General features: G+C 37.9%; 1 protein-coding gene across 1 annotated transcript; it reads right to left on the bottom strand.

Moving 5' to 3' along the window:
• Nucleotides 1-3,849: 3,849 nt before the first annotated feature.
• sfrp5 (secreted frizzled related protein 5) lies at nucleotides 3,850-20,384 on the bottom strand. The gene is made up of 3 exons (XM_005801624.2): nucleotides 19,454-20,384; nucleotides 10,252-10,329; nucleotides 3,850-6,021 (listed from the first exon to the last, which is right to left on the bottom strand). The coding sequence occupies exons 1-3, from the start codon at nucleotides 20,001-20,003 to the stop codon at nucleotides 5,693-5,695; spliced, it is 957 nt and encodes a 318-aa protein (XP_005801681.1). The 5' UTR covers nucleotides 20,004-20,384; the 3' UTR covers nucleotides 3,850-5,692.
• Nucleotides 20,385-23,910: the final 3,526 nt, after the last annotated feature.

Below are 23,910 nucleotides of genomic sequence, written 5' to 3'. Positions count from 1 at the left end.
GAAGGAGGGTTAGAAGAATGTTTTGAAGTAAAGTTGGAATTAGGGTTTAATTCCAGCCCTCCTTACCTTTGTAAAAAGTGTTCTGTATGAATTTCTAACAGATTTTTGCAACTGTTGGATTTTTGCAGAGACTGTAAGTTTTCTGTCCTCCTCTACCTTTTTTTCATTTGCGTTTTGCATGCTTCTACTTTATTCTTCTGGCTATTTCTTACATTTCCACAAACACAATTGCTTCTGCAAGTTTCACTCAAAATATTCAGCTTGAAACATTTGCACTGCAGGAAATGCACATTTTTCTACTTTAAATAGTTTCTCATACAATGAAACTCAGACAATAACCTTTCTGTGATAGAGGAAGGGATAAATGAACAAAACAACATTAATAGACATAGGACATACTCCGCTTTACCCAGCAATAAATTATTCTGCGCAAGAGTTTTAAATTACAAATCCAGAATAAAAGCTGTGAAGAGCAGAGATCTAATGTCTTTTAAGCAGCAGCTCAGCTCTGGGACATTAATGCGCTATGGATGAAAAGAAAAATCCAGTTTCTTACACACATTCTTAGCCTTTTAAAGAACTCTGCACAGACAATAATATGTGTAAACACAGTGAAATGGTTCCACATCTAATAGCTACAACATCGTTGTCGGAGAGGAAGGCAGGCTACAATTTAGAGCAGAGCTTCATGTGTGGCCATTTTTGAAATTTCTCCTTCACTTTCTGCATCCTGCCGTCTTCCAGACAGGTGGTCTTGTGGTTCAGACCAGAGGGATGTTGGCTTAATGTTTAATGCTGTTTTAATGGTACCTTGTGTGGTGGTTATAGAGGCCTGCTGTAACTAATAGAAATTCTTTTGACTCTCCAGAGGGTTATATAATGGCCTTTTCCCATTGAAGTAGACTGGGCAAACACAATTGTCATGCATATGAATGTTGTGAGGGTGTTCAATCGCTTATTGCCACAAAAACATGTATTTGGCAGCATTGTTTTATATCTAAATCGATTTTTAGTTTAGCTTGACTATATATGACTTGTTCATGTGGAATGTGGTTAATATCAATTAAACATTATCTTCTGTAGTAGTAATGTTATTTCTCAATAAGAGGTCCCAGATTTTTTTAATTTTCTTACCCTAAAGTCAAAGTTACTTCTTTCATCCTAAGTACAGCCACACAATCCATTTTCTGATTATTGTATATTTGTGCTTTCATAAGCTATAAGCTAATAAAGATAATTACATTAAACGGTAGAGATTAAAAGGATCAACATTTTATTGCCACTGGTTTCAGAGCTGGTAAGAGTAGTGAAACCACACCATAAATCTAATTTACGAGACATACTTTTAAGCTCCATTAGCTCATTTCCCAAAAGAACTTTTATCACACAAGCAAAATATTTTCTCAGATATTGAAGCAAGCAGTTTTAAGCTGATCACACCCATCTCTTTGGGTTTAAAACTTTCAAGCAAGTCCTGGAATGTCCAGTGCAATAAAGTGTGTGACTAACGGTGTGAACGGTGTGTGGGCATGCACGCGTAGGTGTGTGTGTGTGTATATGCAGGCAGGTGACAGACAGCCACTATTCAGCTGTGAAAAGGTGCTGCTTATCAGCACACTGCAATGAAAACAGACAATGTGGCCTTTCTTCTAGATCCTGTGGGAATGTGGGTGAAGTGATTTTTTTTTTTGCACAAATTTTTTTTTAAACTATTGCTTATAGTACAGTCCAACAGTGTTAAATAGGATGTTTATGTCTGTATTCAGCAGGTTGCTCCGTCAAGATTCCTCTGGAAGAAAGCAAGTAAACTGTAGCATTTGGGGCTTTTGAGGGTGTGTGTGTGTTTTCATGAGTTTGCAAGTCGATCATCGGGCCCTTATTAACTACACAAGTGACCTTTGAGGAAGTGTTGACTGGTGTCTTTGGGACTTTGCCAAGTTTCCTCCTTCTTTTTTTCACCTTACATTTAACTCCAAATATAAACATTGCTTATGATTTTCAGGGTTCCTACATAGTTTTGAAGAGTCTGGGAAAGATTGGAATAAAGAAAATTAAGTTCTGTATGGAGAAATGTTTTATTTTGCACTCTTTTTGTTGTGTTCATTTTTCTGAAGAACAATATACCCATAATGCTTGTTAAATGCAATGGTTTTAAGTTGATTTATATTTAACTTTGTTCTTCAGTTTTGAGTTACCCCATCACATATTGGTTTTACCCATCAGTAGTTTTTTATTTGACTTACTGTCGTCTAGACAGATTTAAATTCAGTTGAAGATTGATAAAATGCCACATCATATATAATATTTTTTGACCTATTGACAAATGCAAGAATCAAAGATTTGCATATAAAGTTGGTCTGTGTTAGTCAGGATACCAGAAATTGGAAGCTGATTTCTGGATTGTATTGTTTTGTAATTTGTAAATATATAAGCTAGAAAATCTAGAAAATTTGAGCCTGAAAAAGTGTGAAAGTTTAAATATTTTAAATATTTTACTGTCTGGGTCATCTAGATTTCCCTTACAGTGTCTGCTAACATTTGCAGAGTGCTCTCTTGCCCTCTGGTATATGACGTTCCAGCTAATGTTTAATTGCACATAGAATTTTGAGTTTCCAAGAAAACCGCCTCTGTCCAACTCATGTAAACCCATTATGCCTGTCCCTTCCTGTTTCTGTCATGCCTCAGTCTGGAGCTCAAGGCACTATCTCTGCAATCACTTGGAAACACACCACTGCTGCACCGGCATTCAAGCTTCAAGCGGCCTCCAAATGTTTGCACTATCGGGAGAAATATGAGTGCAGGATAGTAAACATTGTAAAGCAACACAGTTAGCACACTGATGACAATTTGGCTCTGAAAGAAAGTTTTTTATTTTTTAAATAATGTTGATCTGATACATTGAAGCCTGCTGTCGTTCCACAATTATCCCTTTTATCATAAAAGTGGACATAGTAAGCATTTTATCATGTTATGTTATTAGTAGTCAATTTTATATTACAATCATTACAATCATCACAGTTTGAAACAATGTTGCTGATTAGAAACTATCTGGTCTAGATGAAAGCTTTGGGCCTACAATTTGATTTTTGATGGAGTTTTCCTGCTTTCTTTTTTTGACATCATTGATTATTTCTTCAGGTGGTTTTGCTGCAGGCAGTAAGTATACCTTTTTATTCCAAAATAGGCCTTCAAAGCACCTATTTGCATACAGCTTGTTTTTCCAAGCTGCATGTCTTACCATTGTTTTGTCTTACAGTGAACAAGTAATAAATGGGAATGCATCCAACAGTAGATTGGATCTGTGCGGATCCAATCTACTGCATGTTTGGATAAGAATTTAGGGCCATGAATACAGTTAAGCCCAAATTTATTCACATCGTTGGCAGATATAGATTTAAAATTATCTTCATTCAACCTATAATGTTATATTTCAAAGATAACAAAATTAATAAAACAATATTAAAGGAGTATTTATTTTTATTTTTTTATGTTGAAATATTTTAGTATGCCCCTTTCTGAAAGGGCATGCTAAAATGATTTATACTGATCCCAATAATCAATGAACCAATCTTTATTGGCATTTACTACGACTCTACTCTTTTGGACAATTTGCCTTTGGCAATGAACTCCATTGATCTGCTTTTATTTCATACTGATTTGCCATCAAAGTTCAGATGTCATTGGGACTCTTATTGCTCCTCTTATTCAGGCAAGCAAATCATGTCTTGTGCTTAGATGAGTTTCTGCTGGGCAACTTTCTCTGCTAGAGTAGCTGAATTTATGAAAACTTCTATCATTTACTGGTTATGGATGCATCTTAGTAAATACAAATTCAAGTGAAAGAAAAACTGAACTCATGTGATGTATACCTTTATTACACAGGGGAGATATATTTAAAGCATTTATTTCTGTTCATTTTGATGACAATGACTCACAGCTAAAAAAGAAAAAGTCCAAAAGCTAGGGTTGCCAAAAGTTAGAATATTGCAGATTACCAACAAAAATGATTACATAAATACAGAAATGTAATGTTACTGTTTTGTATTGCCCTATGATCATGTGAAAGACTGCTGATTTGACAATTGTCCAGAAAACAGACACTCGCACTCTGTACAAGGAGAGTAAGCCACAAAACGTCTTGGCTAAAGACAGAGTGCTGCATCCAACCATACGGATAATGTAAAGTAAAGTAATAATAATGTAAAGCTGCCAAAGTCAGAGATGACTTAGGGTGCCATGTCATCTGCTGGTGTTTGCCCATCGTGTATTAAGAAGTCCAAAGTCAGCAATCTACAAGGAAATTTTTGAGTATAGTACTTAGTGCCTCCCTCTGCTGATAAAGAGTATTAATGAGGTCCTGTGTCTTAATCTTAATCTGCCTGGCAAGAAAACCTAGCTTGTCTAATAAAAAAAGTGCATATTATAACTACAAAACTCAATATTGTGTAAGATGCTTTAATATGATACTGCTGACTGTTCCGCTTGCCACAATTAAAACAAAATAATATTTTGCACCTAGTGGAATTGAAGGAAAAACATATTTTAGATGTAAGATTGTGATACTTTTCTCTCCAGGCATCAAGAGTACACTTTGGGGTAAACAATAATGTAAAACAAATCTCTCACAGGGGTCATATTATTTATAAAAATTTCATATAGATTTTATTCATTTACCTTTTTCAAAAACCAATATCTATTTCAGTAAAATAACTACTTACAGAAAAATAGCTTAGACATTATTGGTGAAATTAAATCATTACTACAGCAAGTATACGTAGGTGCTATGTTTGCATTATGATTTATTCTTTGATACAATAACAGTAAAAGTGATGTGGTTTTTTTATTTTTAGGTACAAAAGTTGAAATATTATAATGCTGAATATTAAAAAAATAGTATCAGAAGCATCTGTATGGAAGATCCAATGTTTTTTTTCTGTTATGAGTCTCTCAGTCTCTGTTCATTTCTGTTGTACTCCCCAGTTGTTTGTAGGAACTTACTTTCCTTCTTCAAAAAGTTCAGAAGTAAAAAAGAAAAAACAACCATGTTTCCATGTTTTAAACCACCATAATGGTGCTGTTAAGTCGGTAGAAGGATTGTCCAGTCCATATGCCTTCCTTGTTCCATCGACTGTCTTTCCAATCACAGATAAGAAAAGAAGAAAAAATACAAAACAGTTTTCTAATTCTCTATTATTCATGATAATCTACTTTTGTACATGATTATAAGATGCAGTTAAGTGGATCATCTATTTTTGCTCTGCTTTGAAGGAGCTGTGTGTAGTTGAGGGTTTCACAACCAACATGTACAAGAGCATTTTTATCTGGTCCGTTTTGTTTTACACACAAATAAATCCTTACTTCCCCTGAAATTTCATTCAACATTTCAACAATCATGCCACCGCTGAAAATTTCACTTCTCATCTTGATTTGGTTTTGAACAATTTGTGTTGCTAATCTGAAAATGAAATAGCTTCCTCACTGAGAGAGCTGCAGCTAAATCAGTGAGAATGAAGCCCTTAGCAATCTGATTTATCTTTTTTGATGGGGTTTATGTTTGAGGACCGTAACCGACTCTTCATATGCAGTTAGCACTATACAGGACTTAAGTTATTGAAGCATGATTCAATTTATTGTTAAACAGGGTGAGATACGAGTGAAACTGGAAATTCTGCAGAACATTCTTTGAGCAGTGTCACTGGAAGACAGTGTGGTAAGAAGGGCACTGATGGGATTTCATGTACTTGATGGCGAACTTGAGCTCCTTGCTCTTCTTGTCCCACTTGTGAATGGACATGAGCAGCAGCTGCTGGTCTACTTTGCGGCCCATGATGAGGAAGTTGGAGCCCAGGTTCTCCAGCTGTGAGCATGGGCAGTTTGCTCCATTCTTTATGTACAAGGTCAGCTTCTTCAGGTCCTTCTTCCTCAGCACACCCTGCTTCAAAACCTTCTTCTTCTTCTGTGCTGCAATTAGTTTTCGGTCACCTTTTTCCTTTTTCACCTCCTTGATTTTCATCTTCAGGACTGGAAAAGAAGAGAAGATATTTATTCTCATTTAGGATTGTGCTTATAAAACCTACACTCAAGCACAAAGTCTGACATTTGTTCTCAACAGTAACTGCAGTGTACATAGGCACTTCCAGGATGAGCTGACAATAATATTCTACAGTGGAAAAGTTTTACTCTGTGAAGAGTCCTCACACAAAAAGTTATAAGCTGATTCTAGAGGCAGCTGTTTTTTTTCTATTTATTTATTTTTTATTTTGTCTTTTTTTACTGAGGCAATTGATTCAAGCTGCAACATCCATAGAAGAAGTAAAACAATAACAAGAAGCCAAGTGTATAATAGGAAGTTTGAATAGACACTTCTATTTGTCTTCCCACATGTTGGATTGGGAAATGTCAGTCTTTGGCAAATCTCACGGTTAAGGTGGGCGTATACCAACTCCACAAGGAATAAGCACAGTGGCTGATATTTATAGTCAATAATCCTACCATGCTAATTGTGCTAACAATGCTAAATGTAGATGCCAACAAGAAATATGCACTATGTCAAGTCAAGTTTATTTTTATAGCACAATTCAGCAACAAGACAATTCAGAGGGCTTATGTAATCATTTTGTGTTTGGTTAAAGAGGAACTTTATAGCTAGAACAAATTTTATTCTGCCAAACAGTAAACTTGACACAGCTGTTGTTTACTTTGAAAGAACCATGTAAAAAATAAATATTTTGTTAAATACCAAGAGCTTAAAGTACCAAAACAAGCAATTTTTTTTTACATGTTATAGTTAAATAAACATTTATTATCAATATCATTTTGGATGCATTTAATTCAAAACAGTGTATGTTTATTGGGATCAGTGGTGTAGAAGGAAATGAGTGTTCTGCATAGGCATGATTTGGTACTTTACTTTTATGAGATTTCACATTTTAATTAATTTGTTTATATATTTGGGGTTTAAGTAACGACATGGTAATGAAACTTGAATTGCTTCTCCATGTTGTGTGGTTGTTATGAGAGTAACTGATGCCTTCACTTTCAGTTTTAAGCAACGAGAATACTGGGGAGAGTGAATATGTTGTATAACATAGCATAAAATTAAATAATGTTATTTTGGAGTCAGTACTGAGATATAAGTTGCAGTTGCGTCAGAACTGAACCAGTGGCACACGTGTGGTTTATGGCCTCTGAGAACTGTGGAAATCCTGTAGTGGAGTTTCAACATGTCAAGAAACAGCATTGTAGCCTGGCATAGCTGGTTGATCACAATACAAATCCAATAGTTGTCAGATGAAGCAGAAATCTTATTTTCCGTAGGCTTCATGTCATTTTCCTCCACTAAATGAAAGGCAGACACACAAGAATGTGACTGGCATTTTAATGCAGGTAAATTTTCGAATTATTCATAAAGTATGAAAAATCTATCTAGTTGTTATGGAATCAGAGGAATGGGCAAGTAAAACTATGACCAATTGATCTTTTTTCAACGGATTCATCAGCTTTTAAGTGAATATTCCAACTTTGCACACAAGTCAAACTGATAGGTGTGCAAAATTAGTAGATGCTGGAAATTATTTGATTATCTAGATGAAGCTGAAGCATGTGTGGAGCAAAAGACAACACTTGCTGTGATTCTGTTAAGGTCACTTGTCATCACTCTTTTGAGGACTGCAATTAGATTTCATCATCCGCGTTGTTTTAAGACTTGTGTTTTCATGCAAACCTGCAGTGCAAAAATAGAGCTGAAAAATTCTGCACGTAGTTTTGATTACATGTGACAAAGCCAAGTTTGTCAGCGTGATGAAATGCTGAGTTTTAGGCCTCACTGAGTGTTGTGTTTATAGGTTCATATTTTCTCATGTCGGAGATTAAAATTAAAGTGGCAACTATTTCCAAGGAGAATTTGCAGAGTAACCCCTTTTGACAGGAGGAATTAATCATAGGTTGGGCAGAGGCACAGTGCTGAAACGAGACATCTCCGTTTGCCTAAGCCTGCTGGAAGATCGCCATGTTGCTTCTCGTCTGCCTGTCTATGGTTACATAAACAATCCTGAGTACGTTAATGCGTGTACCGTACATGTGAAGTTATGGCATGCTCCAAAAGCAATGTTCAGTGAATTGCTCCTCGTGCACTTTGTGACTGTCCTCCAGCTTCCCCTCATGCTCAGTTTATGTGATTCTGTGCCTGTGCATATGTCTTTTTATGAATGACTGCATTCAGCACAGGTTCGAAGCATTAAATTGCCACCCTTCCTCTTTCATTTCGCTTTAAATGCCCACCCGTGTGCATTCATGCTTAGAACAAAGTATGCAGAGGCCCCTCTGTGCAGCCTGGCCAGCATCTTTGTGACATGCCATGCCCGTTTCTTTATACAAACTCAGTTTCTTTACTGTGAGCATACAGAAGTGTCATTATGAGGAGAAGCAGATTTTCTTTAAAGCAAAAACAAAACAAAAAAAAAAAACAAAGAAAAAAAACTCATTGGAAAGGGTGAGATGCCAGACTTGGTTTTATGCAGCACATGCCCTTTTTCTGGATCTTAAAGAAAAAATGTTTAAGGATTAAGCATCAAAAGCAGATTCTTAATAAATTGTGAAAATGTTTTAGGGCCACAAGATCAAGCTGCTAACAACTGTGGCTCATTGAAATACCATTGTAGAGTAATTCTTCCCTTGATCACCAAGGATATCACAGTTATCTTACCTTATCTTGTTACACATCACCTGTAAGCAGCCTTAACTAATAAAATATCTTCACTTGAGTGTCTATACACGTTTAAATGCAACCATTACTTTATTCTAATAACATGAAAAAATGTGTGGTATGATTCTTGAAACTGTTTAAAGGACCTCAGCAATTCCTCAGCAGTTAAATGTCACAATTAATTATGATTGCTGATGATGAGACTGTATTTCAGTTTCAGCTCAGTGTGAAAACATAGTTAATAGATTCTAGATTAGCTTGTTTTATTTATGATGGCTTAGGATAATTTTGTTCAGGTAGTGCTTTTTTTTAGGTGTGATTAATTATGCACCAGGCTTAGGCACAGAAAGAATCTCAAGATTAGCTTTTTTCTTCAGTATTCTGGTTTGGTGCATGAAAACTAGGCAATTTAGTTAAAATGCTGTGCACAACACTGCAAAAATACAAATTAAGCTACAGTGGACTTTGAAGAGAAACAGAAATGCTTCAACACAATGAGGAAAAAAATGTGAGCAATTCTTAAAAAAAAAAAAAAAAACAAGTTCTAAAACGATACCACAAAAAGTTTTTATATTTTTGAAGCAAGTGTCAAGAATCTTTCTTCAAACATTTGTCTTAACTATTAATAAATGTCTTAGCATGGACAAACTCTGAAATACCAAATATATATAAGATAATTTATAATGTCAAAGGAAAACTGAATAAATAAAAATTGTGATTTTATTTCTTGAAAGAAAAAAGCTATCCACAGCAAGCAGAACTAAGTAAAAAAGGAAGCTATCTGTAATAACTTGTTGGCCTAAAAGCAATAACTAGCAATTAGTCATTTTACATTGTTGTAAATAAATATTGCTCAAGGCACTGTTTTTTTTGCACAGTTGTTTAAAATGAGCCACAGTGTTTTAAGCATAGTTATATCAATTAGAGTAGGCTGTTCAGGTCCTGTAGCAGCAAAGCAGCCATCATCATTATATTACTACTACCAATACAAGTGTGACGTTTTTCTAAAATGCTATCTTAGTTTTTGCCACTTTTGTTTCCTTGATCTACAGAATATTTTTCAAAATGTTTGGGGCATCAGTAAGACATTTTTTGGGACCTGTGAAAGAAGCTTTTGTGTTATTTTTGGTCACTTGCTGTTTTCACCTTGGAAATATCTATGCTTTAAATGTTGTCCAGGGCTCTTTTGGATGAGTCATTGAATCTTAATTGGAGCTTGATGTTTTGCATTTTCAGACTTCATCTCAGACAGGTTCCACTTTTGTGCTTCTTTGATTCTGGGTTTGTTTAGTGGAATTGAACCCATCTTTCTAAATATGATTAATGACTTTTGAGTGATAATTTAATCTCTTATTCTCACAAGCCAAGGATGGTTTGGGTAGCTACTTCTCTTAAAATCATTCATATTATATGCAGATTATATTAACATTAGCTTAAAATGTGAAACATTTATTTAAGAAAAACAAAAGAAATATATAAAGAAAAATGTACAGTTTTGCAGTACTCCATGAGTATTTTTTGTCTTTTTTTCAAAATTGTCTACTTACCAAAATCACTTGCACAGTAATGCTCCATGATGTTGTCTGTTTTCAGCTCGTTGTCACATGGAGGGCACACCTTCGACACTGAAGGAAAAAACATGATTTCTCATCAGTTAGAATAAAATAAATTTTGTCTGATGCCTTTAAGCCTAGATTAGCTAATATCTAACAGCTGGACATTGTTAGTCAAGTGCAGTCAGCAAAACCAAAGCAGCGGATGTAAAACATTGAGCACTGTTGAGTCACATATTTGCAGCCCCCACTGGGTCCTCTTGTCAAAGCGTATTTGCTGTGGAGCAAATACTAAGTCCAGCAGACTGACTGATGTTTGCCCTGCAATTACACTGGAAAAAAATGTTTTTATTCTACCCACTTGTATATTTTGGTGGTTCAGGCGTGGTCTGGCTGTGCAGAAAGGTAAACGGTGCGCAAGGAGCTGCTGAACATGGTGAAAAGTGATTCAGTCACACACACATCTCCACACAGCAGCCACACATTGTGAAACAGCAAGCAGACCAAAACCAATGAGTCCTGTTTATCTGGAACTCAGAATTTATGGTCACGCACGTTGTGCTTAAGAACGTGTTTGGTCTTGCTTATTTTGATATGGAGCTTTGTGACTGTCATTACAGTGAAGACACAACAAGACAGAGTAAAAGCAAATGACCCAAAATATATATTTTTTTTCAATAAAATAGTACAGCTGCTCAGTTGTTTCTACACTCCTAATCAGTGGCAGTTTATGCATGGTTGTGAGCTCCTCCTTTTCTTGTCCGTAATTTATCCTGGAAATAAATGGGGATTTTTATGGACTTTAGAAATTTGATAAAATACAAATTCCCTTTTCCCTAGGGTTTTTTTGCGTGTGTGGTTTACACACACACAAAGTGCATTGTGTGAATTGGCACCAACACAATGCCGATTCTGTTTTACTGAACATAGAGATAAGCTGTAGAAAACTCACCACAAACACCACTGACATACATGACTTAAAAAAAATGTGTTAATGTCAGAGAATTTGTTTTTAAAGAATTTACATTTTGCCTCAGAAAACTCCAAACAGTTTCCTACTGTAGTCATTTTAAACAAGCTGGACAATTTTCAGAAAGTATGATTTTACTCTGATCATTGAATGCACCATTACATGTTTTGCACATAAGCACAACTAGATCACTCTGACCACAAACTCTTCTGTATTGATGTTGTTACTGACAAAAGAGAATTTTGTTATTTTCAGTTTCAGTGAGGACTTGGAGTATAAAACTAATTTGGAGAAAGAGCAGAGCCAGCCCAAGGCATGATCAAACAAAGCATCTGCTTAGCCATCAGAGGCTTCCCACAAGGACGTGAATTTTAACACAAACCATAGAGCTAAAAGTGTTATATTTTTTTATTTCAAACTGGAATTCTATTAAATTTGATTTAATGGTTTCAGTACAGAAAAATTTAAATAGCTAATTTAAGTCTTAAATTAAAAATTTATACAAAGTTTAATTTGTGTAAGTGCTAAAAATAATCGTAATTGTTTGATTTTTGGTTTATGTTAACAATCTCATGCTAAACATTAAATACCTTTTAAGCTCAGCCAATTAAAACAATAATAGAGATTACAGATAACAAGAACGCTTGAACTGTATGCAGAAAAGTTAGCGCCTGTCTTCCACAAAACACAAGACTTCGCATGATCCCAAAATATTGGCTGCTAATTTCAGTACAGTACACACTAACAGGGCAGACAGATTTGATCCGACTCAGCTCGTCTGAAGGGAAAACAGTTCTGACCTTTCCCTGAGTGGGAAGTCTTTTTTTTAACAGGGCTGCTTAAACAAGAGCTACATTTTTCTGTCGCTCGCTCATTGCTATACCTAAAATATGCTTTCAGCTCACTGTTCCCTCTCCGTTCCCCCATGACTGCTGCTTACAAACACACTCATTCAAATGCTCATGGGAGAGCTGCAGTGCAGTTGAGGCCCGGGGTTAGAAGTCAGGGTTCAGAGGTTATCATCCCCCGTCCAGACCTCAGTGTCTGGACAGATAATGAGAAGGGTCAAAGTTTTGCATGCTTTGCTGCTTGGGTCGTGGGGAGGTGAACCCCTTTAACCATCAGTGAGTGCAAGTCTGTGTGAGTGCATGTGTGCATGTCCAGGGTAGCTGAACCATGCTCTTGTAGAGTAATTGACAGTTTTCTCGTCAGAGAGAAGTCCATGCTTTCCCAGAAAGTAGCCATGCAGGGTCAGCTTCTAATTGTTGGCTGCTTACTGGAAGGCTGGGTAGTAACATGGAACTGCCACTCACACAAACATGAACAAGACACAACCAAACTTTTATGGATCTATATGGTTTCATGGTTTTCAAACTATTTGGAGTTTTATGTGACAGACATAAACTAACACATGATAATAAAGTACCGAAAAACAACAACAACATGGTTTTCTTTTCTTTTTTTTCTTTTTCCAAATACAAAACATAAAAATGGTTTGAGATGAACCATTTAATTTAGATCTTGGTGTTTATTTATTTTTTTGTTATTGTCAGGCTGCAGGTGAAATTCCATCTCAGTTTTTTTTTGCCAGTACTCATGTTTTTTGTATTGCACTGTATTTATCCCCATTCAAGTCCCTATGAACTCTGTTCAGCTTCCCTTTTCTTACTCAAGAAAAGCACTATGGTGCTACCGTCACAGTGAATGTGATGTCTTTAGAGTAATATGAGGTTGTTTTTACAACCACACATAGGGATTGTATTTAAGCAAAAATTGTCATCCCACCAGATTGTCTCCTTCCATGTTTGCTGTGTCCCGCAAATTACAAACTGAACTTCTTTTGCCTTTCTTTCAACAGTGACCTTTTTAATGCCACTTTTCTATGAGGCCTGGAAGTATAACCCACTTGTGCTTCAAACTTTTGCAACTTTTTGAAACCTTTATTTTATGTTGCTTGGTTGTTGGTTCAGTACTATTCCCTAATAAGCCCCTGTGGCCTTCACAGAGCAGCTGCACTGATGGTTAAATTCTTGCAAACCAGGTGACTTCTGAAGGAAATTAGTTGCACTGGATTGTATGTAGAAAAAAATTATAGTGAACTAGGCTTGGTTATAAATGTATGACTCCCCCTTAGCATTTCTGCTTGTACCAAAATAACTTTGAAAACCAAGCATCCTTTCCCTTCCACATCACAGTTCTGCGCTGATGTGTTTGTCTATGATGCTTCATTAAAATACATTAAAATTTGTGGTTTGAATTTCAGAAAATGTAAGAAGGTTCAAGGGATATTAAGACTCTTGCAAACCACTGTCTTTTTTTTTTATTTTTATATTTTTACAAATCTCTTGAAGTTGCATGTTATTTTGCCTCCATGGGAAATCATTTCACTGGGGTGGTATGCTGGCAGGATGCCCAGCTGTGCTGATGCCAGAGCATGTGTCAGGAGAAACCAGTGCCTCCAAGAAACTCTCTGAGCTTGGACTGAAAACCAGAATTTGGATGCCGCCTCATAACACAAGTCTGTCAGAGGAATTACTGTCATGTTCTGTTGGGAATCAATGCCTCAAAGGTTAATCCATGTGCATGAATCTAATTTCTTGTATTGATTTGTGCAAACATTGCAAAACAGATAGGAGTATTTTTAAGTGCAAAAAAAAAGAAGAGGAAAAATTTAATTTGGTTACGGAGATGACAGCTTCTGTTTTGCAAACCCTTAAAGTTATCAGTGATTCTGGCAGATCTATGTTACCTCTCGCGGAACTATTTCAGTGGAGGATGAGAGAGCTATGAGTCAATGATTAAGGGTAAGAGGAAAAGGTTGATGGGAGCTGTTCGAGTAAGGAGGTGGTCTGTTTGAAAGCACTGCTGTTAATCTTCAAACAGAGAGCCAGAGTGGAAATGGTGAGCGGCAAGAGTCCAAGAATTTAACTGCACTACTTCACTAAGTCAGAGCTCCAAAGTTAATATCACTTTCTCTGACGCAGCCTCTCCTTTCTCCCAGTCTGTCATATCTCCAAAGAAATCTCTAGCAAACACATATTGAAACTGTTTAATACTAAGCACAAAATGTTAAAAGCTCACTTTAAAGTTTCATCGTTTTTGGGGTAAAAACCGCCCAAACCTGCCATTGTACACTGGCGTAAAAAATGAAATTTGTTCACTTGCGCCACAAAAAGCATTGAGAGCACTTTGATGTCAATATTTGATGTGAATGATTTGAAATAACTTTAAAGAATGACCTCAATTTTTCATAAACAACACCATAAATCTTGAACCCCATTAAAGCCTTTGAAATGCAAAAGAGAAATCTGTTCTCCTTTTTGTCTTTGCATGACTTTTGACAATCTCTTCCATTTTCTGCGAACGCCCATTTGAAAACAAAAACATAGTAAATCACAGCTTCTGTTTGCAACTTTTGACAGGCTTCTTTGACAACAGCTTTGCAGCTGAATGCATTTTAGACGGAGTATGTTCAATGTTGCATACTCTGCTCTCTGTCTCTCTCCTCGGGGGCAAACACGCACATGTCGTCACAAAAAAAAAAGGGGCAACCTGATCTAACGGCGTTGTGGTCGGATTCCCTGACACGTCTCAAGCCTTGTGTCTCACAGTCTTGAGCTCCACACTGACTTTTACAGAAGAATGTTCCATTTAAAATATGCTCGGGTCACTGTCTTATGTCTCATCTGGGCCCTTTAAGTTATGAACAGCAACACTTATGACATAAAATGGTACTGTGCAGGAGATGAAATGCAGGACATGATTTACGTCCAAGGGCCTCACATCTGTTTAAATGTGGCATGCAGACAGACAGAGGAAAGCTTAAACATGGCCCAAAGGCAACCCCCTTGAGGGCCCTAAAACAAAGCACACTCCTTGCATCTGAAGGAATACTATACAGACGAGAAAATATGTTCTCAAAAGGCCTCGGCGGTCTTCCATGCACGGAGCATTGGATCACATTTTCCTTTTCATATAGCAGCCAGGGCCACATGAGTAGAGTCCATTGTGTTGCTGGAGACCTGACAGTTTCACTTGTCTCCTTTAGCGTGGTTGCAACCTAAATTGGCCACATCAAAGAGAGCGCAGGCACTACTTTGAGTTGGCACATTTAAGCGGCATTCAATATTTTAAGGATATATATATCAGCAAACTTTGGCTATGGAGAAAACCAGAGGAAATAGATCATCCTGCGAGTAATCTATTCTGTTTTACCTACCTGGTGATTAAAGAAATGGTTCTGAGTTTTTGAAGTTCTCCTGAAATGTTGAAATCAGTTCATATCTTATCTGGAGTACATAAATCTCTTTGCATCTTCATGTATTAAAGTTGGTTAGCTTTCATGTATATGTGGCCTTTGGCAATAATTGTTTCCTCCTGGTTTACATTAGACCATACATCTAGCAGTAAAAATGAACAAAATTCTACTACACTACTACAGCTGCACATTACATCACATCAGTCATCACCTCAAAATCAGTGTTTGCAGTATCACAATTGCAAAGCACTGCTGGGATGCAACACACATTTCAAGCCGCACATTCACCATTACCATAGCGGTAATTCCTACGACCAGATAGACCGTCTTCAAATGGCCTTGATTCTCATACCACATGCCTACTTCCAGTGGCCTAGATGTAAAAACCTCACGAAAATTTTAATCATGGAAAAAAAAGAGAGAGTTAGAAAAATGTAGGTTATTTGTAACTAATATTTCCGTCCAAATATTCAGTAACAGTATTGTAAATACATAGATTAATGAAATTGTGCTGTCGTAGACTGAAAGCACATTGCTGAGCACGATGGTCTGAAATTACAGAAGATGCCTCCGTCTGGACAAGATGCACTGTTGCATTTATTTTGAGAAACCTTTTATCATAACAAAAATGGCAAACACAAACTTTATGTTACACTCCAGGTCCATCTAATCTGGATTTACTGTAAATGAAGATGCTAAGAGAGTTATTTACTGCTTATAAACAAAAGCTCAAAAAAAGAAACAAACAAACAAACTGAACTACCCTATTTAAGTAGGGTTGATGAAGTAGCTCTGGCTCACAGACTGAGCTGGGATTTTGTGTTCCTGGCTCTTTTTATTTAATCAGCAGTCTGCTGTTCCTCCCTGATACAATGTGCATACTTTTATTTCAAATAATAACACCTCATGGGCTCCTTAAACAGACACACACAGAAACATGTTGCACACACACACACACACACACATGCCAGAAACAAATCATCCACACAGACAACCTGAGCTCAGGTGGTCTTGGGAGTTTTTCTAACTTTTTTTTCATTGTTTTGAAGTGGCATGAGGTGGAAAGTGAATCTGACTCTCTGCTGTGAGTTTCCACAGGAACCCTCCAACCGTGCTGTATCATGTAATTGCAGAATAGCTCAGACAGCATCTGGGCCTCCAATCCGGCGAGAGCGGCAGGTAGCTCAGTGCATAATTCCCCTGATTGACTCTACTCTGACATTTGGCTGGATTACTCGACATTCCCTCTATGATCCCAACAGAAGAGAATCGTCAGTGTCCTCCGGTGTGACTGAGGGTTCCCAGAAAACCCTCTTCTCAGAGTTCTTAGCTGAAATTCCTTTTTTATTATTGCTGGCTGCCTCTGTGTGTGTGGGGTGTGTGTGGGGGGGGGGGTGTGTGTGTGTAAGTATGCATTGTAGGGGTGTGTTTTTGGAGTCAAAAACTTGTCCTTGGGATGGCCTCATTGGAACACCTGAGAATCTTTGGATCTTAAGAAAATGTCACTGAGCCTTCAGGCGAGAAGTGATAGGGGTTTAATATCAGTTTCAAAGACAGACATAGTCATGCACGGCCACAAAAATGCACACAGAAACAGTATTGTTAAACGGTGCTCCACTTTAATTTAATTGAGGACCTGGTTGTGTTTTATCTGGTTTATTATATTTATTTCTAATTGTTATTAATAACAGAAATAAAGAAAACATCCACCTGAATTTGAACTGATGTCCTGACTCATTAATTAATTACTTTAAACAAACAACTGATTATCTCCTAGCATGGTGGCAGAAGAAGTCTGAGTTGCCTCCCTTTTTTTCTGGAGACTATGTGTAAGGATGAATTATGACTCTTTAGCCAAAATGTTGCATAGCTGAAAGCAATCCTATTAAAACAGAACAGCCATTTTTTCCCCCCAAACGGAACAACTTAGTTGTGCATTAATTCTCTTTAAGGATCACCCAGCAATAATTGTCAGACTTTTAAGTACTGACAATTACGTAACAGAGTGCTGTGAACATTTGTGATAAAAAGCAAAGATGTGTTCTGAAGCAGCAGGAAGAAAATGCTTTGCTCATTTACTTTAGCAGTCTAGGATATTAGGGAATAAAACCTAATGGAAAAAAGTTAATTTTTATCTACTAAAAACTCAATATGTGGTGACAAGAGCAACATAGAAATGTAAATTATTTGAGGAATAAAGAACCTTCCTCAAGCTCCTTAAAGAAAGCAGAGAGCCAGACAATTCTTCTGCAGCAGGAAGAAGCTTTTCTCCACTTTTATGCTCCATCTGCCTCTCTTCACTCTCCTCCTTCCCCCCTCCTTTCACTCCTCTCCATTCGACTCTCTCAGGAACAATCATACTTGGCGATTACCATTCTCTGCCCACCCCGCTTGCTCTGTCATGTCGACTAATTATCGAAGCTCAGTAATTGGCCTTCTAGTTAATTGGCCCACTGTCTACCAGAACCAACAAAAGGTTGAGCAGAGCAGGACACAGTGGGGACCGGTCCCTTCTCATTGAGGCTCCCTCAGTTCCGACTGCTTTGTGAAGAGGTTGCATAGGTACTACATGCACACCCCCACACACACAGGCACACGCAAAGTTTTCCTGTCTTCACAAACACTTTGCATTGACTTCCATTCATTTTTCATTCATTTCTAAAGTTAAATCCTTCCCCTAAATCTTATCATTGAGTATAGGCCTAACTCTAAGTCTAACCCCTAGTCCCAAAACAGCCCTAATTCTTATGGGGAATGGGCTTTGGCTCCCATAACAGAAAACAATAGGTTCTCGCAATGTAGTAATTACAGAAAAATGACCTTACAATTTGAGGAATACTAACACACACACACCCCGTCAGACCTGTACATTTCACCTTCTCAGAATCCTCTATCAGAACGTTTGTGACCTTCTTTCTTTTATTCCTTAATGTTTGAAGTGTATTTGTTCATTCAGTGACTCTGAGCAGACCAGGCTCTGAGTCATTCACATTGACATTAAACATTCCTCATCAACCCATTTGTTAGGCTGATTGATTAGGTGTAACTGGATCTCTGCTGATAAAGGTGAGTGTGTTCATGTGCAGGGGTGTGTTGCCCCTTTTTTTTCATGGAGATGGATACGTCATCACAGGACATTTATCTTAACTTACTAAAGAATCTAGTAACTGGAGTCTCTGAGTCTCCCATCCTCGCCTCCCCTGAAGGCATGTGAGATCTAAACTGTCCACTTGGGAACTTTCCCCTTTAGCCACCCCTAACCACACAAACACACACACACCCCCACCACCACCCCGCACGCACACACACACACACACCCTTTCTGCCCTTGTCACTCCTCCCTGACCTCCTCTGGATAGTTTCTGCCTTAAACTTTCATGTCAGTACTGCCACGTTGATGTTGTGACAGCTTTCGACTGTTAAAACTGTTTGTAAAAAAAATATGTAATCAAAGCTACACTAAACTACAACACACTTCTTTATGACCCGGAAATAAAGTTAAATATATCTTAAGAATTTTTGTTAAAGTTGTTCTTAGAGATCCATCAATCAATTTTCCAGGTTGAGGTCATCCTGCAGCATCAGGCACTATGATCAGTGATCAGATTCTCCATTACTGCAATAATCTGAATTGAATTTGTTCTATTCATTAAAACTAAAAACATTTTTGTTAATAAGCACATCAACAACTTCATGTTCTTTAATGTACTTTTAGTGTCAAAAATCAGATACGGTTTTTTGACATATTTTGTCCTTTGATTAATCTAATAATCTTGTACTCCATGCTCAATCATGCCACAAATTATAAAAAACTTTGCCTCCTTTAGGTATTAGACATGTTAGAATGAAAACTTGGTTTTGTTCAAAATCACTTTTGTCAAGTTTATCCACAGATTGGGCCTTGAATCTGACAGGTGGCTTAGTTAAATTGTTATAAAATGTGTGAGGATGCATAGGTTGGTCCCTACCTGGAGGTTGCGTGGCGTGGTTCCCGGCAAACTGCATGGGGATGCACAGGTCGTTATCAATGGGGAATTTATCGCAGGACAGCATCTCTGGCCAGGGGAAGCCGTAGGTCTCCATCACTGGAGCGCAGCTGTCCCTGACAGCCTCGCACAATGAGCGGCATGGGTAGATGGGCCTGTCTAGACATACGGGCGCAAACAACGAGCACAGAAAGACCTGGGTGTCAGCATGGCACCTTTTGGCCAGGAGGGGCACCCAGCTGCCTGCCTGCTGCTTGACTTCTGGCATGGTTTCGTGATCCAGGAGGTTGGGCAACCTCATCTTCTTGTACCCCACGTTGTGGCAAAGGCGCAGGTCAGCTGGTATGTCCACACACTGTGGTTGCTTCGTGTAGAAGCGGCCGTTGTGGAAGTTATCTGACTGCCAGCTGTAGTAGTCATACTCATCTGCGGTTACGATGTTAGGGAGGAGGGAGAAGAGCAACAGGCTCGGTGCCAGGCTGAATAAACCCTGGGTTAATGCCAACCTCAGGATCTTTTGTCCATATGCCATCCTTTTTGGAGTTCAGACCTGCTACTTAAGAAGGATGTATCCAGAAGTCTCCAAAGTAACCCAGTGAAAAGACAATCTTCAGAGAGATTGCAACAAGTGGACAGGCGTATGAACTGTAATCCTTTTTTTTTTTCTTCTTCTGAGTATGGATATCGCAAACAGAAAGAAAGCACAAGTTTTTAAATCTCTTCTTTCCAGGAGAGTCAGCCCTTAAAATCTGTCTTTTTATGAGAGCCTCAGCTAGTTGAAGGGGGTGCAGCAGCCAGAAGTAGGTGAACACGCAGGTAGGACCTCTTATTTCCCCCAAGCTTCTTACGCTACTGCCTTCACCCCCTCTTCATACTGTCTGAAGCCCACTCCTGCTTTCTATCAGTGTGTGGCTGTGAAGAGGAGTACCTAGATTTTAAGAGCTGGTGGTAGCTGCTCTCCTCAGCTGCCTGCCCCCCCAGCAGGCTCCCAGACCATTCATCTTCCTACTGGCCTCCCCTGGACTCACTCACAACAGCCTCAGCCAATTGAAACCACAGAGGGAGGCTGCCACTGGTCTTCAGGACACTCCCTCTGCTACTTATTCTCAACAAAATTCCCCCTCTGAAGCAAGTTAACAAGAAAGAATAAGGCAGCAATTTTTCGCAAGTTTTTCTTGCTGCAGCTGTTTATTCCAAAATGTACTTAAAAAACATCTTTTGGTTAGATGAACACTCTGCAGATGATGTCATAGAGGCTATCCAACATTGATTAACTCATTGCACACTAAAGAAGCTCCCTTTGCACACAACAAAGGAAGTCTGCTTGGCATTTAAGTCTGTTCACTTCATTAGCTCAAAACAGTCTGGCAGCAAGCCTCTGCTGGCATGGAGAAGCACACATTTGCAATCACAACTCTCGTGCAAAGGCTTTGGGGGAATGGATGAATGAGGTGAGAGTGAAGGAGTTGCAGCATGGGGGTGGTTACAGAGAGATGGTTGTGTGGCTACAGGTGGCTAGGTGGCACTATGAGCTAATATGCTAATGTGTATGTTGGCTGTGAACCAAACCCTGTCTCTTTCTATCCATGCTGCTGATGCAGTGAGATCTTTCATCTTTGGAGCAAAGGCAGCAGCATTGTGAACAGGACGTGGGATCTCAGTGCGTTCTTGGATCTTGCATTTGATGTGTGTCATGCCTTCATGCATCTTCTCCTCTGAATGAACTCTAAACGTAGGGTTTTTGCAAGTTGACATTTTACCAAAAACACACCAGGATTGCTAAAAGTCACACTTGTTTGTTGAATGTAATATGGAAAAAGGTGACATGCTTTTTTGATTGTTGTTGTTGAAGGGTCGTGACAGATTAAAAAGAGGGAAATTGGAAATTGGGCACAGGACTGTTTGGAGGTGAAATCAGATAAAAATGATGGCTTGTATTGTTTCCTTTCCTATTATGTGAAAGATAAAATTCCAGAAAAAGGTGTCTGTTTTCAAAAGGTTAATTCAATAAGATAAAATCAAACAGATAAAAAACTTGGCTAATTGTGAGGAAGCTAGCCGCATCCATAATGGTCCTTTTTATCTACGTATAATAAAGTTTTGCTGTAACAAGACAGCAGTAAATAACATATTTGCATTCTTTTCTTTAGATTAATCTGGACATCTTTCAGGTTTTATCTTCTTGAGGATGCAGTTAAAATCATTGCCTTTTTGGAGTGTGCGCCAATGCCGCTGATTGATTTTCTTTGGAATCAAAAAGGTGCCGCCGAAGCAAGCACGCGCAGACCTCCCTAAGATCGTTTTTTATATCCTGTAGTGTGGAAAGATCAGATGTCCTCTCCTGATTTTCCCACAGAAATGCTGACGTCATGGCCTGTGAAGTCGATCTTAAAAACATTTTGTTGTGAGTGTTGTTCAAAGAAGGCGTTACTCTGTTAACCTTTGAACTGCGGCTAATCAATATTACTCACAGCTAATAATTTGTGGACGTTACTCCTGCTTGGAGGGCTAGTTTATCCGTGCACACATCGCTATCTTTGTGAGGTAACTTGTATGCAAGTTAGTGCAGCAGTGACCCATTTTAAGACTGCCAGCATTTCCTACAGATACAAGCCCAGTGTCCTGCCTTCAAGTCAGCAACAAAAGTGTCTTTCATGGTAATCAATCAACAATGGTTGTCTCCTCTTGTTCTCCTTCCCCATTACTGGCCCCTCTGGCCACCAGCCAATCAATTCCACTCTTAGGTTTCCAGTCCTCTGATTGGCCGGTGGTTATGAGATTAGGTTCAGTCTGTATTGTTGTGCCTAAAGGTTTAGCATGGTTTGAAAAGAGTGTCTCAGCAATTGTATGAGCAAGTGTGAGTGCGTTTGGAGACAGTGAATCTGTGTGTGTCATGGTGATTGTGAAGAGGACAAGCGAGGTGGCCAGCTACGCAGATATGCCCTCCATGAAGAGTTTGAATTTAAAACCACACAAGAAGATGGTAGTGGGGATATGCCCAACAAAAGATGCATGAACATGTTGCATGTCTTTTTCTGACTGAAGTTTCACACAAATAAGTAGAAAAAGACTTCCTAAATGTTGATAGTTGCTGATTTTATCCAGCCAGTTAAAAGCCAGTTTACCTGCGCAAAGATTTTTGTGGTGAGATGTTTTAAACAAGCTGGCCAGAGTCGCCCCATGCTTACAACAAATAATTTCCGCATTCTGTGCACAAGACTTGCAGACGTTGTAGGTACGAGTGTCCACAGAAGAGTATTTCTGAGGATGACTAATGTGCTCAAAATACAACTGCTTCAATTTTTGTCACTGTTTGTAATTTATTAAGAGTAGTTATGTGTAGGCCACAGAAAAGTCTCTAAGTATGCCATGACTGTGGCTATATTGTAACAAAAACAAAAAAAACAGTGAAAACCAAATATTATTATTATTATTATTATTATTATTATTATTATTATTATTATTATTTCTATTAAAATGGTATCATACAGTATCATGCAGTGCATTCTGGGCAAAAGTTTCTCCCTGTGTCTATTAAAAGTTATTTAATCAGTCTTGCAAAGTTAATTAACAGTTTTTTTTTTTTTGGGTTTATCATATTTTGATGTTTGACTATTAATCAGGATTCCCTCATCATCTGTGGTTAGGAAGCTAATTGCATTAAATGGATTCAGATGTTAAAATTTACTTTGGAATTTTAACTTTAATTTATGGATCTAAAGTTAAAAAAATAAATTCCATTATAATTGTTAATATTTATCAATATAAAACTGATGTTTTCACCCTTATTCAGTTGTTATTCCTTTGCAGCCGTTTGCTACAGTGACTGATGTTAGGAGGACCCTCGCTTTGCCGTTGATGCCTTGTCTAGTACAGCTTTTTAAAGTCAAAAGTCATTGGTCAACATCAAATTTGTAATTATCCTGAAGAATTTTTATTTTTAGTAAAATGCATCATAAATAAAGGAGAATCAATAACTCTGGTACTGATAATCTGAATATGTTCCATGATTTTTGCAGAGTAATTACTATGCACTGTAGATGAGCTCATTCAGCTGTCTCTATTTCATCCAACTAATAAAGAGTTTAAGGAAAATACTTTGTTAAGGCGGGACACATTTGAGGCTGAATATTGGAGTAGTAGTTATCATTGTGTTGTCACAACTTGAAAGTTACTTGTTCAGATCTTGGCTTGGTTCTTTTTCTGTGGAATCTACATTCTGTTCCAGCATGTGTTTTCATCCAATAAACAGGCTTCCTTTCACTGATAGATAATTCAACACATCTGTGGTAAATGAAAAATGTTTTTTAATTTTCTTAATTTTAGGTGGGAAAGAGCTTGTAACTGCTCGACATTGATCAACATTGACAGTTACATATAAGGAAATTCAGCCAACATTTGTCAAGACTTGCCACATGGTTTTCAGCATACTGCATCTT

The sequence above is a fragment of the Xiphophorus maculatus genome, chromosome 22 (assembly GCF_002775205.1).
Source record: "Xiphophorus maculatus strain JP 163 A chromosome 22, X_maculatus-5.0-male, whole genome shotgun sequence".
NCBI lineage: Eukaryota > Metazoa > Chordata > Actinopteri > Cyprinodontiformes > Poeciliidae > Xiphophorus > Xiphophorus maculatus.
Note: the sequence above shows the minus strand (reverse complement) of the source record. Positions and strands in the feature narration are given on the sequence as shown.